Source organism: Lipotes vexillifer, unplaced genomic scaffold (genome assembly GCF_000442215.2).
Source record: "Lipotes vexillifer unplaced genomic scaffold, Lipotes_vexillifer_v1.1 scaffold1559, whole genome shotgun sequence".
NCBI lineage: Eukaryota > Metazoa > Chordata > Mammalia > Artiodactyla > Lipotidae > Lipotes > Lipotes vexillifer.
In genome coordinates, this window is record NW_006774921.1 from 145,443 (window position 1) to 161,512 (window position 16,070).

The 16,070-nt window shown below is 39.8% G+C and overlaps 1 protein-coding gene across 1 annotated transcript in view; it reads left to right on the forward strand.

Annotated features, from left to right (window-relative positions):
* Nucleotides 1–16,070, forward strand: part of STK32A (serine/threonine kinase 32A) — a 113,816-nt gene that overhangs the window by 27,973 nt on the left and 69,773 nt on the right. The window contains exons 2-3 of the mRNA XM_007449588.1: nt 461–516; nt 1,587–1,738. Coding sequence (XP_007449650.1) covers nt 461–516; nt 1,587–1,738 — 208 coding nt within the window. The remainder of the gene's footprint in view (nt 1–460; nt 517–1,586; nt 1,739–16,070) is intronic.

Consider the following 16,070-nt stretch of genomic DNA (forward strand, 5'->3'; position numbering starts at 1 on the left):
GTTTTAGTGAGAAAATGGACAAGGCGAAGATTTTTAAAGTGCCAACCCTTAGTAGAATTGTACGCAGAGAGGACCAGGTCTCTGGCCACCTATGTGAAACCCTCTGTTATATCCACTTAGAGCCCAACAACTTCTCTCTTTCTTAACATTCACCAAGAGTTTTAATTGTCCACTCATTTTGTGACTATTTAATCCATAAGAGTCTCTCTGGGGAGCCTTCACTAGACTACAGTCTCCATAAAAGTAGAGATTTTATTTCTACTCTATTACTACTATATCCCCCAGTACTAAGCAATGTGATTAAGTGTTAAAGAAATGTCTACTGGATGAATGAATGGTCATGTTAAGGAATGTTGTTTTAAATAAAGTACTTAGGTTTAGTTCAATCTTTATATATTATTCATTAGCTACTAAAAGAGCACCTGAATCACTCATGATGTTCTTTTTGTTTGTTTTACAGTCAACTTTGACCACTTTGAAATTTTAAGAGCCATTGGAAAAGGCAGTTTTGGGAAGGTGAGAACCAAAATGATTAACCAATAGTGGGGTATGTAGCTCAGAGAACAGAGAGCCCAAGAAGGTTCAGATTAGTTACTGGGACCACAGTAAATGATAATTCAGAGATGTTTTCATAATGGGTTTTTATAAAATTATTACCACAGTTTGAGCAAAGTATGAGACAGGCAGCTACATAATGAACATGTATGATCTCAGAATTATCTCAAAGTCAAATCAGTTTACTCACTAGAGTTTGAGGCTTTCTCTATACTAATGGGGAGAGTAAGATTTCATAATCATTTGCAAGTTGTACCAGTACATTCAGTAACAGTTGTCTTGTCAGTATAAGAGTTAAATCTTTTCATGTGGGAAAGAAGCCACCTGATTTCTGTTTTCCCCAATTGTACCATAGTTTTATTTTTAAAAAACCTGCCATAAAAATCCTACCATAAAATTCATACACATTCAGTCCAATTCTTTGTTAAGAATCTTCTAGATTCATACCCTGATTACTATTGTGTCTTGTGGAAACATACTTTAACAGAATATCTCATATTTCATAGTGAACTCGCATTTTAGAATCATCTGCTGTCGACTTTATCAGGCATTATGTGAACCTCTAAAAGAGTTTCAAAAATATGCACATCATGCTTAGTGTTTTTCCCCATGCTTCAAGTCCTTTTTGGTTGTATCACCTATGGCTGTCAACAGAAATTCCTGCACAATATTGTTCATCTTGACAGTTTAGTCATGCCTATTTTGGTCACTAAAAAACAGAATAAGGATGCTGTTAGTTATTGGAAGATTCCTGACATGGAGGCAGCTATTTTCCCCAAAATGCTGTCTTAAAAATCCCCACAAGCAAAAACAGGCAAACTTGTTTGAGAAGGCAGAGATTTAGAACTTGAATTGGTACAGGGGAAGAAAGTGAAATTTTCTACTCTGAAATCAGAGCTGCGTGGCAACTTTAACATCAGAGAATTTGCAAGTGATGGGGCCTCCATGCTGAGATAAACGGTCTTGTTCTGTCTCATTCCCATGATCCATCATCTCCCTAATCACTGTCTCACTCTGGTTGGCACCATTAGGTCTGCATCGTACAGAAGAATGACACCAAGAAGATGTATGCGATGAAGTATATGAATAAACAAAAGTGTGTGGAGCGCAATGAAGTGAGGAATGTCTTCAAGGAGCTCCAGATCATGCAGGGGCTGGAGCATCCTTTCCTGGTTAATTTGTGGTAAGTCGTTTTCTTGGACCTCTGAATGGGACACTCCTACCTTCACCCCCAAATCCTCTTACATAAACACATCCTGATTTCTACGTGTGCCTTGGCAAAACCCTCATTGGGATCTTCCTCAGGACTTTTGTTCGCCTTGGCTTCTTTGACTTTATATAAAGAAACAAAAATGTTATATTATCACCAGTAAATACTGCTCAGTTCAGTTGCCATCTTTCCCCTTGTCCTTGAGGTCAGTATTTTTTTTAAAGCATTGTCATTCAATAGGCTGGCAAGGAATAAGTTCAGATGTCTTCTCACTCATTAGGTCTTCTTCCCCCTTACTCGTGGGGCAGGGACTTGGAGTGCAAAGTATGGCATCACTGGCAGAGATGAGGTTGACTGTTAGGACTTGTACAAAACACTTTCTTCTTAAAGTGATTGGCAATCAACCTTTTTTCCTTGCAGCATACTTCTTAAGCAGCCACATATATACCTGTGAGTTGGAAAAGGACGGGTGCTGCCTTTCTCACCAAATAGACTTTAACACAACCGGAGCTGATTTATGTCAGTAGCTCTCAAAGCCATTATCATAATCCAAGCCTTAGAAGACAGCAGAGACTTTATGTGGCTGGCTCATTTTGCTCTACATTTTAATGCATCCATTATGTTAAGAGCCAGTTCTTAAAGCTAATTCACTATGACTGTTATTTAAATATGTATACCAAGCAGTTCTTACTTACTGGCAAAGGGGAAAAAAAAAAAAAAGATCTCTATTCAGAGAATACTAATGGAAAAATCATCGAAATGTCACTGTGTGTTTAGGGAGATTCTCTAGAGCAATCAGTGCATAAAACCTGTCTCCCTCCATCTTTAATTAATACAGTTCACTTAATACACAATTTGCTTGAAGACTCTGTGCCACAGTTGAAAAGAAGATGGTTCTGTGTGACTTGGAAATAGGTCTGTTAGAGTTTATGCACTCTTCAGACATGGGGAAGCTCATTTTGGCCCAGCCTTGGTGTATTTAATCAGTATTTGGCAATGGCCTATTCACAATGCTGCCATGTAAAGAGTCAAATGGATGCAGCTCTTTCTTCCCCGTCCTTTGCAATCATCAAATTGCCTTTTTTTCCCTCTCTTCACAACGATGACCCTCCCTTTGTTCAAACTCACACTGTCCTCCTTCAAAAGTTCAACCAACTAATTTTCTTCTTTTAAGACCAGGAGCCCTTTGTAAGGGCACATTTAGCATTTTGCCCTCTCATGCTTGTCTGTCATCCCTGAGTAGGCCACATTGATTTCATTCTATTCCCTTTTTTTTTTTTTTTTTTTTTAAATAACATGAGTGTTGTGAGACTTTAAGCTGGCCAAAGAGAATAGATTTTGCTACTCGCTCTCTTGGTTTCACTCCAGACATCATTCTCTTGCCTGTGCATCCTGACTTGGCAATAACAGGACATATATCCTATTCTACCCTTATTCTCACTTCTGACACTGAATCTTACAGTAGAATCCTGGGCACCATTAACACTGATAGAAGAGAGAGAAGAGACAGCTCCACCCCCATGATTCTAATACCACATTCAGAACTGGAAACTGACAAGGGGCATTCCCAAAGGTAGAGCAGAAACCCCTTTGTCTTTCAAACCTTGAGATAAAAGTCTTCAGACCAGGGCTTCCCTGGTGGCGCAGTGGTTGAGAGTCCGCCTGCCAATGCAGGGGACACGGGTTTGTGCCCCGATCCGGGAAGATCCCACATGCCGTGGAGCGGCTGGGCCCGTGAGCCATGGCCGCTGAGCCTGCGCGTCCGGAGCCTGTGCTCCACAACGGGAGAGGCCACCACAGTGAGAGGCCCGCGTACCGCAAAAAAAAAAAAAAAGTCTTCAGACTTCAGCATCTTTTTTCCTTCTAATAAATGCTTTCTGCCTTACTCAGTACAGCATAGTAAATATAAGTGATCCTTCCACAGCTATTAAGCACCTTGCACTGCTTCAGGAGGTGTGGCTGTGAGTAATTTACTTTATTGTTTTTAAGTCCCATTGTTATAAGATACGCTTAATGTGTGTAATTTGGGTTGTTTCTATGAGTGAAGTATGATCAAGTGCTCTGCCCGGTGCCCCAGCACATAGTAAGCATCTTACAAATGGTAGCTCTTAATTTCCTTGCTCCATTAAGGCATAGCATTCTCAAGTGCCCATCACTGGTGGCCAGTGTGGAACTCCAAAAGACAAGTCTGAAGGGTGCTTGGTCCCAAGGCATCCTGGCAAGCTGTGTGTGGTGAAGGAAGGGGGAAAGAGGCTTCAACTCATTCCCTGTAAGAGCTTATGTTTGTTTTGTCTTCCACCTGCATTCTGCAAATGAAAGAAAAGATTCCCTGTGTATTATGTACAATTGAATCAAGATTTTTCTATCCTGGGTTTAACTAGACTGCGCTTTATATCCCCAAAACTTCAGGAGCTGATTTTCTTAAGAAGCATTGTATGATTAACAAAATAATAGCAACATTTTTTAGAACTCTTCTGTACCCATTCATGTACTCTATTTTGCTGATATGTGGTGTAGGCCTGCCAGTACTGCTTTTAATAATAATCTTCTCAGGGATGCTCAAAATGTCCTCTGGGGATGTGTTCAGAAAATTCTGGTTTTCAGGATGAAGGAAAACACAAATTGTTTCTCTTTCAAGCAGGTTTTACACTAATGTTAAGAAGTTGGTTTATGACTATATCGGTATAAACACAGACACATATGATCTTTGGAAATTTTTCTGCTCATTGCAAGTTGAAAAACAGAAAATCACATAGAGAACTGAAAATTCTCCGATAATCCTATCACCTTGAAACCACTCCTAACAGTGTGTACTTTCCAGTAAAATGTCTGCATCTGATTATGCATGAGTCCCATTCATTCCTTCATTCATGTATATATTTCCGGAGCATCACGATTTATAATCAGCCTTGCCAGATAAAATACAGGATGCATAATTAGATTTGAATTTCAGATAAATAACCAATAACTTTTAGTATATGTCCCAAGTATCACACAGGACATATTTTAAGTAAAAATTACTCATTATGTGAATTTCTAATTTGTGGGCATGTTGCATTTTTATTTGCTCAGCCTGGGAACCCTAATTGTAACAGAAGCCCGTATCGTGGGAACGCAGTACTGAGCACAAATACCGCGTGAATATATCAACTATGAGAAGTGCATGAAGGAACTAAGTAGAAAGAGGGGTGTGGGAGGTATGTTTTGAGGGTTTTTCAGGGAAGGAAGGTCACTAGTCTGGGAGCACCAGTGTTAAGGGTGGAAGAACCTTCTGAATTAAAATTCAGCCTCTCCAGACCTCTCCAGACCCGCCCGACTCAACACAGTTATCAGATAAAGGCCATGTTATAAAGTGAAGGCTGCCTGACAGGGCTGACGTCCAAGAAAAGCAAATACAGTCTTCCTGCGAGCCCCTCCCTGAGGGCCTCTAAACAAAGCCCTGGCAACCCACAGCCAGCAAAACAATCGCCCGAGTCCTGCCCAGCACAGCCGATCCCCAGGTGGCTTTTGTTCACTGAGATTAAGCCTGCAGCTGCGCACAGCCACTCAGGGCTCCGAGCTCTCCTCACCCGTGTCTCCCGTTCCTCCCGTCCCGTGAACCCCAAGGGTCCTCGTGTGGTTTCAGGAAATGAGGAGATGCGGTTGTCGGCGTTAAATGAAAAGAACCATTGGTACTGAGAGTGCGAAAAGGGAGCCCCGTGAGATAGCTCAACACAGTCACATAAATGAGTTCCCTGGAAGCAACCTCTGTCATCTGTGACTCAGAGTGCCAGCACCTCTTCACGGAATCAGAGACCTTTGAGAACGCAGGGTAGCCTTCAGAGTCCCAGCATCAACCATAATAACTTCTATTACTTTGGGTTTTACATATATGTTCTCATGTATTCATCCCAACAACCTACGTGGATGGGGATTATTCTTCCCATTTTACACCTGAAGAAACTGAGGCTCAGAGAAGTTACACCATTTCCCCAGAGTCACACAGCCAGGACCCAAACCCAGGAATCCTGATTTCAAAGACCCTGCTCTTCCTGCTATCCTCTACCCTCCCCCACAGATGTCTTGTGAGACTCTCTTACAAAATACGTACAGAAATGCAATTTATTTTGTTGATCTTTCTCCACACCCCAGCAGAATACAAACTCCATGACGCAGATATGTTAGTATCTTTTGTTTACTGCCTCACTCTCCAGCTCCTACAATAGTGCCCAGCTCACAGAAAGGGCTCAATAAATATACGTTGAATGAATGAATGAATAAACGAAGTGAATTAGCAGTGGGACTAGTCTTCTGGCTCCTGGTTTTTTGCTCTTTGCCCATCATACCTCTGCCACCTCTTGCACACTCACAAACAGCCCCATATAATCATGCCCATTCCAGATTCTTTGTAGGCCCTGAGGTCAGAGGGACCCGAGTTTGAATCCCTGTTTCGCCGCTTGCTAACTGTGTAAATGAAGCAAGTTACATTATGTGTTTTTCTTGGTTTCCTCATCTATAATTGGGAATAACAGCAATGTCCATAGCAGAAGGTACTGATACGAATAAGAACATGTATATAAAGCATCTCAAACACAGTAGATATTTAATAAATGATGGCTTTAAACAAACAACTCTGAGGCCCCTCCCAGAAATGACATGACCCCCCTGCCCCCATAGCCAGAGATGATTCTAAAGATTCTTAGGTGGACAGATGCACCTGAACTTGAGCTGGCTTGGGCATTAAAAGTCTTTTGTTCTAAAATTTTAACTCAAACAGTTTCTTTGAATCAAAATAAATGTCTTGATATAAAATAAGGAAATACAGAGTGTTGTAATGAAAATAATAAATACCCATATATCGTCACTCAGAATAACTGTTGTAATAGTTTCCTGTTGCTGCTTTAACAAATTACCACACACACAAAACAACAACAAATTACCACAAACTTAGTGGTTTAAAACAACAGGAATTGAAGCAGCTGAGGTTAAAGCTATTTTCGTAATATAATGAAAACATTATTTTCCTTTGCCCTGTACGGTTATTTGCGCTGAAACTTCACAAACAGACAAAACTAATCAGAACAATGATTACCTATGGAATGTAGAGATTAACTAGAATGTTGCATGTGGAAAACTTAGGAAGTAATTGAAAGATTCCATTATCTTTATTGTGGCGTTGCTCATAGGAGAGTATATATTTGTAAAAATTCATTACATTTTATACTGAATATCTGTGCATTTCACTATAATTTTCCCTCATTAAAAGAATATGGAATAAAAAAAACACATGTATTATATTACAATTCTGGAGGTCAGAAGTGCAAAATCAGTCTTCCTGAGCTAAAACCAAGCTATCACAGGGCTGTGTTCCTTCTGAAGGCTCTAGCGGGGAGGACTTCTTTCTTTACCTTTTCCAGCTTCTCCGGGCTGCCTGCATGCCTTGGTTCACGGCTCCTCCTTCCATCTTCAAACCTCTCTCTGACCTTCTGCCTTCCTCTTCCATCTTTTAAGGACTCCTGTGATTGCATTGGGCCCACCTGGTGATGATGATTCTTGCCCAAGCTCTAGCCACTCTCCACTGGGCCCTCTTCTCAGCTAGGCCTCAACCCTACCCAATAAAGACTTGAACAAAACACTAACATCCTTTTTAACCGCTCAAGGCCACATCCTAGGATGGCCCTAGCCCACGTATAGTGCTTGCCTGAGAAAACTCAAGGCTAGGGAAAAATTTACTGGGGCCCCCGTCTCCCAGCCACTGTGGAAGGGGAGGAGCCCAATTTCCATACACGGCGTCAGTTAACAAACCAGGTGGGATTCACATGGACCAACCCCACCTTCCCAGCTTTTGTAAGTTTTCACTTTCCTGACTCTTCTGAGCCCCCGCTCACCACCCTCTCTATTCCCTATTCAACAAATCAAAGTTGAGTTCAGTTCACAACTGGACTCTTTCTTTTTTTTCTTCTTACATCTTTATTAGAGTATAATTGCTTTACAATGGTGTGTTAGTTTCTGCTTTATAACAAAGTGAATCAGTTATACATATACATGTGGACTCTTTCTATTGCAGTAGGATATTACGGACTAAACTCTCTCCTTACTACTTTAACCGGTGTCAGCTTTGTTAACTTAGGAAGAGATGTGATTAAATTAAGGATCTTGAGAAGGGGAGATTATCCTGAATTATCCAGTGTTGTCATAGGAAGCAGGTGTCCCTGATGAACTTGGATAGTTGGGGAAGAAGGAAGCAGCCCCTCAGGAAGAACTTGGCAGAGAACAGTGTTATCGTGTGGCCAATACATAGTACTTGTTCCATATAGTTGTTGACTGACTGACTGTTGGGCTAATGGCCATGAAACTGGATCTTTATAATGCAGACTTATTCATTTATTCCTCAATATTACAAAGGATTCCTTAGGAATTCATTGGAAGAATATGTGGTAGCTTACATAGTATCAGAAGTGAAGCTTGAAGAAGCAGGTCTCAGGAGGGTGAGGGACAAAGGAAGTTCTGGGACTCTGGGTAGCAGGAAGTAAGGAACAGAAGTGCAAAATCAGTCTTCCTGAGCTGAAACCAAGCTATCACAGGGCTGTGTTCCTTCTGAAGGCTCTAGGGGGGAGGACTTACTTCCTTACCTTTTCCAGCTTCTCTGGTCTGCCTGCATGCAGGCTATCTCAGCTGGGATGAATCAGCTGCAGCCAATTTTCTAACCTTGCATCACGGACTCAACGTTCAAAGTCCTGGGAGGGAATCCAACTGGCCTTGCTCAGAAACATGTCTACCCCTTGGCTAGAAGAAAGAGTGAAACAAATAATGACTCCTAGATTGTTGGCGGGAGGAACTTGGTGAATAATTGTGTCATTCACTGAAGAGGAACAGATTCATTGTCAAAATCAAGAACTCTCTTTAATTAACAAGAACTCTCTTAACTTTGAGCTGCATCTTAGTCATCCATATAAAGCTGTTGAATAGGCATTGAGTCTGGTGCTCAGAAGAGAAATCCAGAGTCAAAGGAGAAGTCCCACAAAACACGAACATGGGAATCATTGGCTTATAGGTGCTATTTAAATCAGAGACTTGAAGGAAGCACCTTTGGAGAGAGATTACATAAAAGAAAAGGGCTGAGGACTCAAGACCTAGAGCATTTAATACAGTAGTTCTGACAGAGGAGGAAGACTCAGGGAACTAGACAAAGAAGGTAGTCCCAGGAACCTAGCCAACAAGCTAGGGGTAAATCAGGAGAGAATCCTAGAATCGAGAAAGGAAAGTGTTTCAGAAAAGAAGGCATGTAAACCATTTCAAGTACTGCAGAGAAGTCAAGAATACGGAGACAAATGCCCACTGACTTGGGAAGGGGTAGATGTGGTGACCTTGATATGAGCCAACTCCAAATGGCTGGACAAAAGGTGGAAGGGAGTGGCTTGATCAGAGCATGGGACTGAGTAATTTTCTTTTTCGAGGGTGGAGTGCAAAGTGGTTTTGTTGTGTTTTGAGATTAATCCATGTTGTCACAAGCAGCAAGTGTATTGTCATTTCTCTATCATAGTCCACTGTATGAATATCCCATGACTTATTTATACATCTTACTGTTTTTTTATCATGCAACACAATGTTTGTTTGTTTTTTTTTGCGGTACGTGGGCCTCTCACGGTTGTGGCCTCTCCCGTTGCGGAGCACAGGCTCTGAACGTGCAGGCTCAGCGGCCATGGCTCACGGGCCCAGCCGCTCTGCAGCATGTGGGATCTTCCCGGACTGGGGCACGAACCTGTGTCCCCTGCATCGGCAGGCGGACTCTCAACCACTGCGCCACCAGGGAAGCCCTGCAACATAATTTTTAATTGAAGTATAGGTGATGTAAGGTGTTGTGTTATATATATATATATATCCTTTATTCAGATTCTTTTCCCTTATAGGTTATTACAAAATATTGAGTAATAGTTCCCTGTGCTCTACAGTAGGTCCTTGTTGGTTATCTATTTTATATACAGTAGTGTGTGTATATACATCTTATTATTGATGTATGTTTGGGTTGTTTCCAGTTTGAAACTTTTACAAATAGTCCTGCTGTTAACATTCTTCGTTGTATCTTTTGGTAAACAAAAGTACACACATTTGGGGGCAATAAACCTAGGAATTAAATCACTGGATCCTAAGATTTATGTAGGTTTATCTGGCAAACAGTTTTCCAAAGAAGTTGTACCAATTTATATTCACATCAGCAAGATGTGAGAATTCAAGTTACTCTAAAACCTCACCAACACTTGGTATTGTCAGTTTCTTTACATATAGGTGTTCCAGTAAATGTGTAATTGTATCTCATTTGGTTTCAGATTGAGTTTCCCTGGTGACTTAGAGTTTGGGAACATTTTTATATGCTTATTGGCCATTGGGAATCCGCTCTTGAGAAGTGCTTGAGTTTTTGGTCCATTTTTTTATGGTTCGCCTCTTTTTCTCATTGATCCATAGAAGTTCTTTATATATTCTGTAAACAAGTCTTTTTGAGGATGTAAATTATTTGCCCAATCTGTGACTTACCTTTTCACTCTATAATGATGTTTTTTAAAATAATCATTAAAGCTTGAATTTAAATGTGGTATAATTTATCAACCTTTTCCTTTATGGGTAGTGCTTTCTGTGTCATGTTTAGGTAATCTTTGCCCATACCAATGTGAAAATATCTATCCTGTTTCCTAGAAGCTTTGTTGTTTTAGCTTTTACATTTAGATCTATATTCCAGCACCAAGATTCACTTTCTTTCCCCATATGGCTATCTAATTAACCCAACACCATTTATTGGAGCTTTTATGCTTTCCTTCCTGCATCACAGTAACACATTTGTTATTAGTCATCATATACGTGTGGGTTTCCAGACTTTGTTCTATTGATCTACTTGTGTACCTTGACACATTTATCACACTACCCTAAGTACTACAGCTTCAGACTGGTAAAAGAATTCAGTAACATAATGCTCCTTCTTTTTTTTTTTTTTTTTTTTTTTTTGCGGTATGCGGGCCTCTCACTGTTGTGGCCTCTCCCGTTGCGGAGCACAGGCTCCGACGCGCAGCCCCAGGGGCCATGGCTCACGGGCCCAGCCGCTCCGCGGCATGTGGGATCTTCCCGGACCGGGGCACGAACCCGTGTCCTCTGCATCGGCAAGCGGACTCTCAACCACTGCGCCACCAGGGAAGCCCAATGCTCCTTCTTGATTATCTTCATTATCGTTGGACCTTTTCAATTCCATATAAATTTCATAATCAGCTTGTCAATTTGTATTTTAAAGCTGCTGTTATTTATATTGGGTTACATTGAATTTATAGACTAGTCCAGGGAGAATTAAAATATTTGAAAACTATTAAACCTTTGAATTTATCAAATACACACACACACACACACACACACATAATTAAGGTATCCCTTAATTTCTGTCTTTAGTTTCCAGTTTTTAGTGTAGAGTTCTAGCATATTTGTCTTTAGATTTATTTCTAGGTATTTAGTGTTTTAAAATTATTATAAATAGTAATTGTTTATCAAAATTTAATTTTCTAGTAGTTTGTTGCTTGTTTACCAAAATACAGTTGATTTCCAATATTGATTTTATGTCCAATGACCTTGTTAAATTCTCTTATTCTTTCTACCAGTAGGCCTGTAGATTCTTTTGGATCTTCAATATTTACAATCATGTCATTAACTAACAGTGACAGTATTAACTCTCCCTTTCCAATCTTCTTACCTTTTACTTTCGTGCCCATTGTATTTGCATTGAGAACAATGTCGAATATATCGGACATCCTTATGTGTTTGTCCTGATTTCACGGGGAAGGTTTTAGGGATTTCAAGATTTCATATGTTTGCTGTAAGCTCTTCGTAGATATCCATTATCACAATAAGAAAGTTTGCTACCAGTCCTAGTTTGCTAGAAGTTTTGATCATGAATGGGTATTAAATTTTGTCAAATGTGTTTTTGTTTTATCAAGATCATTTCTATTATGTGGTGAAGTAAATTAATTGATCTGCAAATCTTAAAACAACCTTGATCCTAAAATAACCCCTAGTTGATCATGTTCTATTATCCTTTTGTATATATCACTAGACACTATAACACATATTTTTAAGTATTTTTATATATTATTTTTATTTATCAACATTTATTTCATTATGTATACTATGTATATTTTTTTTCAAATGTGCATAAACACGTTTGAATGCAGAGTATAAGCCCATCAAGAAGAAGGACCTGGTAATGTAGGATAGAAAAGGGAAGATAGCCAGAGCAAGCTGCTGAATGTGGAGAGATGGATGTGATTCAGGGCACAGCTAAGTGTGCTGGCCTTAGGGAGAAGCCAGGGCACTTCTTTCACTGTACTAGGACAGAAGGCAGAGTACGTAACTGTATATATTCCTAAAGTGGTGGATTTATTGCTGGGCAGATGAAATAGTTCTCATGCCATTGCCTCTGTGACACATGAGTTACCAATTGAGAATGAGGAGTGGGCCCAGTATAGGAAATTTTGAGGAGAAAAGCTAAGTGACTGAAAGTATAAAATTAATAGAGAATTAGGACTTTCTTAATATCTATTTGAGACTTGTGGTTAAAAATGTAAGTGAATCCAGTCAGCACTGTTTGTGTTTTTTCTCCTCAGAGTGCACGTAATGGATATTAGTTTGTTTTCTGTTGCTGTTTTAAAGCATATAGGTGTGTTTAATCAGGATTGGAGTTTAGCTGGGAGAGGTATCTTCACTATGATAGAATTTGATGAATTGAAAAATATATTTGAGGAAATAGACTCAAGAAGTAGACTCCTGGGGGAAACTTAAGGAAATCATACATTCGTGAAGTCTAAGACAGTTAATATTTTTGAGGTGTTATGCTAAAATATTACATGCATAATTTCATACATCTTCAAATACTAGTTCCTATAAAATAGGAATAGTATTTGTCCCCTTATAAATATGAGTAAGCTGAGGATGAGAGGTTTGATTCCTTGCCAAAGTACAAAACCAGAAAGTCATGGCACATCTAGATTCTAAATCCCACCCCCAAATTCTTTAAAACACTTAGTGTTAACTTATATTTTATTTTAGTGTTGCTTATACATGTATCATTACTTCCAAAACTCTGAAACTGAACTTTAAAAAATTATACACCACTGCAAAATCAATTTAAAAAAATTTCAAGAGCCTTTTAGTATGATGAGTTATGATGTTTTAGAGACACAAAATCACCACCTGCAACTTAATATATTTCAGTTTGATATTAAAAAAACAACAACATTATGGCTACTCCTGCTTCCCTGGTAGAGTTCCAAGGGCTGGATATCAGAACTAGAGTTGCATGGAAAGCCTCATGAGATGGGAGCAGAGACAGGAAAGATCAAAACATTTCTGAAGATGCAATTGATCTAGTTGGACTATAAACACTAGTCAGGTAATCAGAAGTGGGATGCATTACAAATGAGAGACTAGGAGAAGGGCATGGAGGGCAAAGTAAGAATCTCTGTATTTGGTAGCAGCACTGGGAAGTCCTCTGCCTGCCCTGGAATTCTGAGACAGGGGCAGCTAGGTCAGTAAGGAAATAAATTGCTTTTCTGGCTAGAGAGGCAGAGGGGTAGATGATACCATGAGACAGATGAACTTGCCCTCTCTCCACTTCATCCACTCTGGAGAAATGACCAATCAAAATTTATGACTCAGCACGTCCTGGAAAGCTCTCAGCCCAGCCACGACCTGCCCAGCCACTCTCTGAATCACAAGTGGTAATTTGTAATCCATCAGTGACCCAAACTCATCCCCTTGGATTGTCTCTCTGCTGGCAGTCTGCAGTTCTCCAGAAGCACAAAAAGTGTTAACTTCTAACATTTTTTTCTCTGGACCCCTGATAAATTCTATGGGTAAGAGTCTGATCTAATTGTTCCTCATTATCATCTGAGCTTGGGGCTTGGCTTTTCTTTTTATATGGGTGGCAAGATGTTGTTATTCCCCTTTGCCTGTTTACTGGCTATATTATTCTCTGAGGCAACTATCTCAAGAGATTCTGTATAAGATAATAGTAGTTATATTTTCCCCAGAGAAGCTTCATAAATACATCTCCAGAGCCAGCACAGATGAGCTGACAGATCACAAAATACCATTTAAAGCTCTGCCCAGAGAAAGGTCAGAGCTGGAGGAAATCAGCTATTATATCAGAACATCAGGAAAATAATCTGCAACCTGTTAGGTGTGACATTTAAAAATCATCCACAATCTTTTTCATTGTGTAAATTATGGATTTTTGTTCATTTTATTGGAGGCTATAGGTTATGGTTTGAATCAGGCAAGTAAGTATGTGTATTACTGTCTCGGAGGCTTTTATGATCCCCTGCAATCAAAATTAGGTCCTTCTGTTAGTTTCTAGCACAGTATTCTGCACTTTTCCTTCACAGCCCTTACCACATTTTATAACTACATATTTGTTTACGCAAATATTTATGTTGTATAGATGATTAGGTTTAAGACGAAGGAAACCATGTTCCTTGGTTTACTCTTTTAGCCTCATCACCTCTATGATAAATATACAATAAATAGTTGTAAAATGGCTACTGAATAAACAAGTGTTCATTACGTATCAAGCTAATAATATATGCTGGGTTGCTGGTGGGTGGAGATGAGCAAAGCACAGATTCCTCAAAGTGTTCCGTCAAATGAGGAATTCAGGCAAAAAGAAACCTAATGGTTATGATACAATATAATACAATGCAACCATCTATAGCTAGGTTTCTGGAGTGTTCTGTAACAGAGAAATGGCTGTGTGCTGTGGAAGGGCAAAGAGGGTAACATCTAATTTATGTTTGGCAAGAAGAGGTCAGGAAAGACTAACGTAAAGGAGAAATGAACTCAGAGTCTTTATGTCTTGTGAGATGTTCATAAAAGCTTCTTCTGGCTAAAAAGGAAGTTTTAATGAACATTTATCATAACTATTATATGGTGGGTCTCTCAAATCCATTCTATCCACTGCCAAAAAGATCTGTGTAAACTCTAAATTTTACATGTTAATGAATTTTAGATACGTGGGTTTTGAACCTGGATACCCTGTACACACAAAATACACAAGGGTGGATGAGGTCATCTATGTGTGTTTTGATGAGGGCATTTAAAGTGTGTTTCTTCCCTTTTAGAACATTATAAGGCTACTTATGAGACAGAGAAAACGCACTTTGTAAGTTTCAAATCTTACTCTACTGCTGGGTTTTTCTGAAGATGAAAACTTCCGGAAACTTGACAACATATTCTAGAGAGAGAATGTGGGGAAATAGGTACTCTCATAAATTCCTGGTGGGGATTCAAAATGATACACCCTCTATGGAGATAATTTGGCAATATAGAGTCTAAAATTACATATGCCTTTATCCTTTGTTTTAACAAACTTTATCTTAGCAAACCCACTTCTAGGAATCGATCTCAAAGTAGTTCTGGCCAAAATACAAAAAGCCAGATGCAAAACTTTTTTCACTATTGCAGTATCAGTTAATAGCAAAAGGCTGGAAACAACCTGAATGTCCTTCAGTAGGGAACAGGTTGAGTAAACAAGTGACACCCATAAAATGCAGCACTACACAGCTGAAAGAGAGAATGAGAAGTATCTTTATATACTTTTGTGGTCTGCTGTCCAGAATATACTGTTAAGTGGAAAAAGCAACGTAGCCTCAATTGATCTACAGATTGTACAAAGTGCCTATCAAAATCTCAGCTAGATTCTTTGAAAAAAAATGGCAAGCTGATCTTAAAATTCATATATAACTTCAAGGGATCTGAAACTCAAGAAATTCAAGGGAATAGCTAAAACAGTCTTGGAAAAAAACAAGGTTGGAGGGCTCACACATGGTTTCAAAACTTAATCCAAAGCTACAGTAATCAAGACAGTGTAGTACTGGCGTAACGATGGGTATGAAGCTGAATTGAGAGTCTGAAAACAAACCCTCCATTTATGATCAATTGACTTTTGACCAGTATGCTAAGACAGTTCAATGGGTAAAAAGTCTTTTCAACAAATGGTACTGGGACAATGCGATATCCAAATGCAAAAGAATGAAGTTGGACCCCTACCTCACACTGTACAAAAATGAACTCAAAATGGATAACGGACCTAAATATAAGAGCTAAAACTAGGGCTTCCCTGGTGGCGCAGTTGTTGAGAGTCCGTCTGCCGATGCAGGGGACACAGTCTCGTGCCCCGGTCTGGGAGGATCCCACATGCCGCGGAGCGGCTGGGCCTGTGAGCCACGGCCGCTGAGCCTGCACGTCCGGAGCCTGTGCTCCGCAACGGGAGAGGCCACAGTGGTGAGAGGCCCACGTA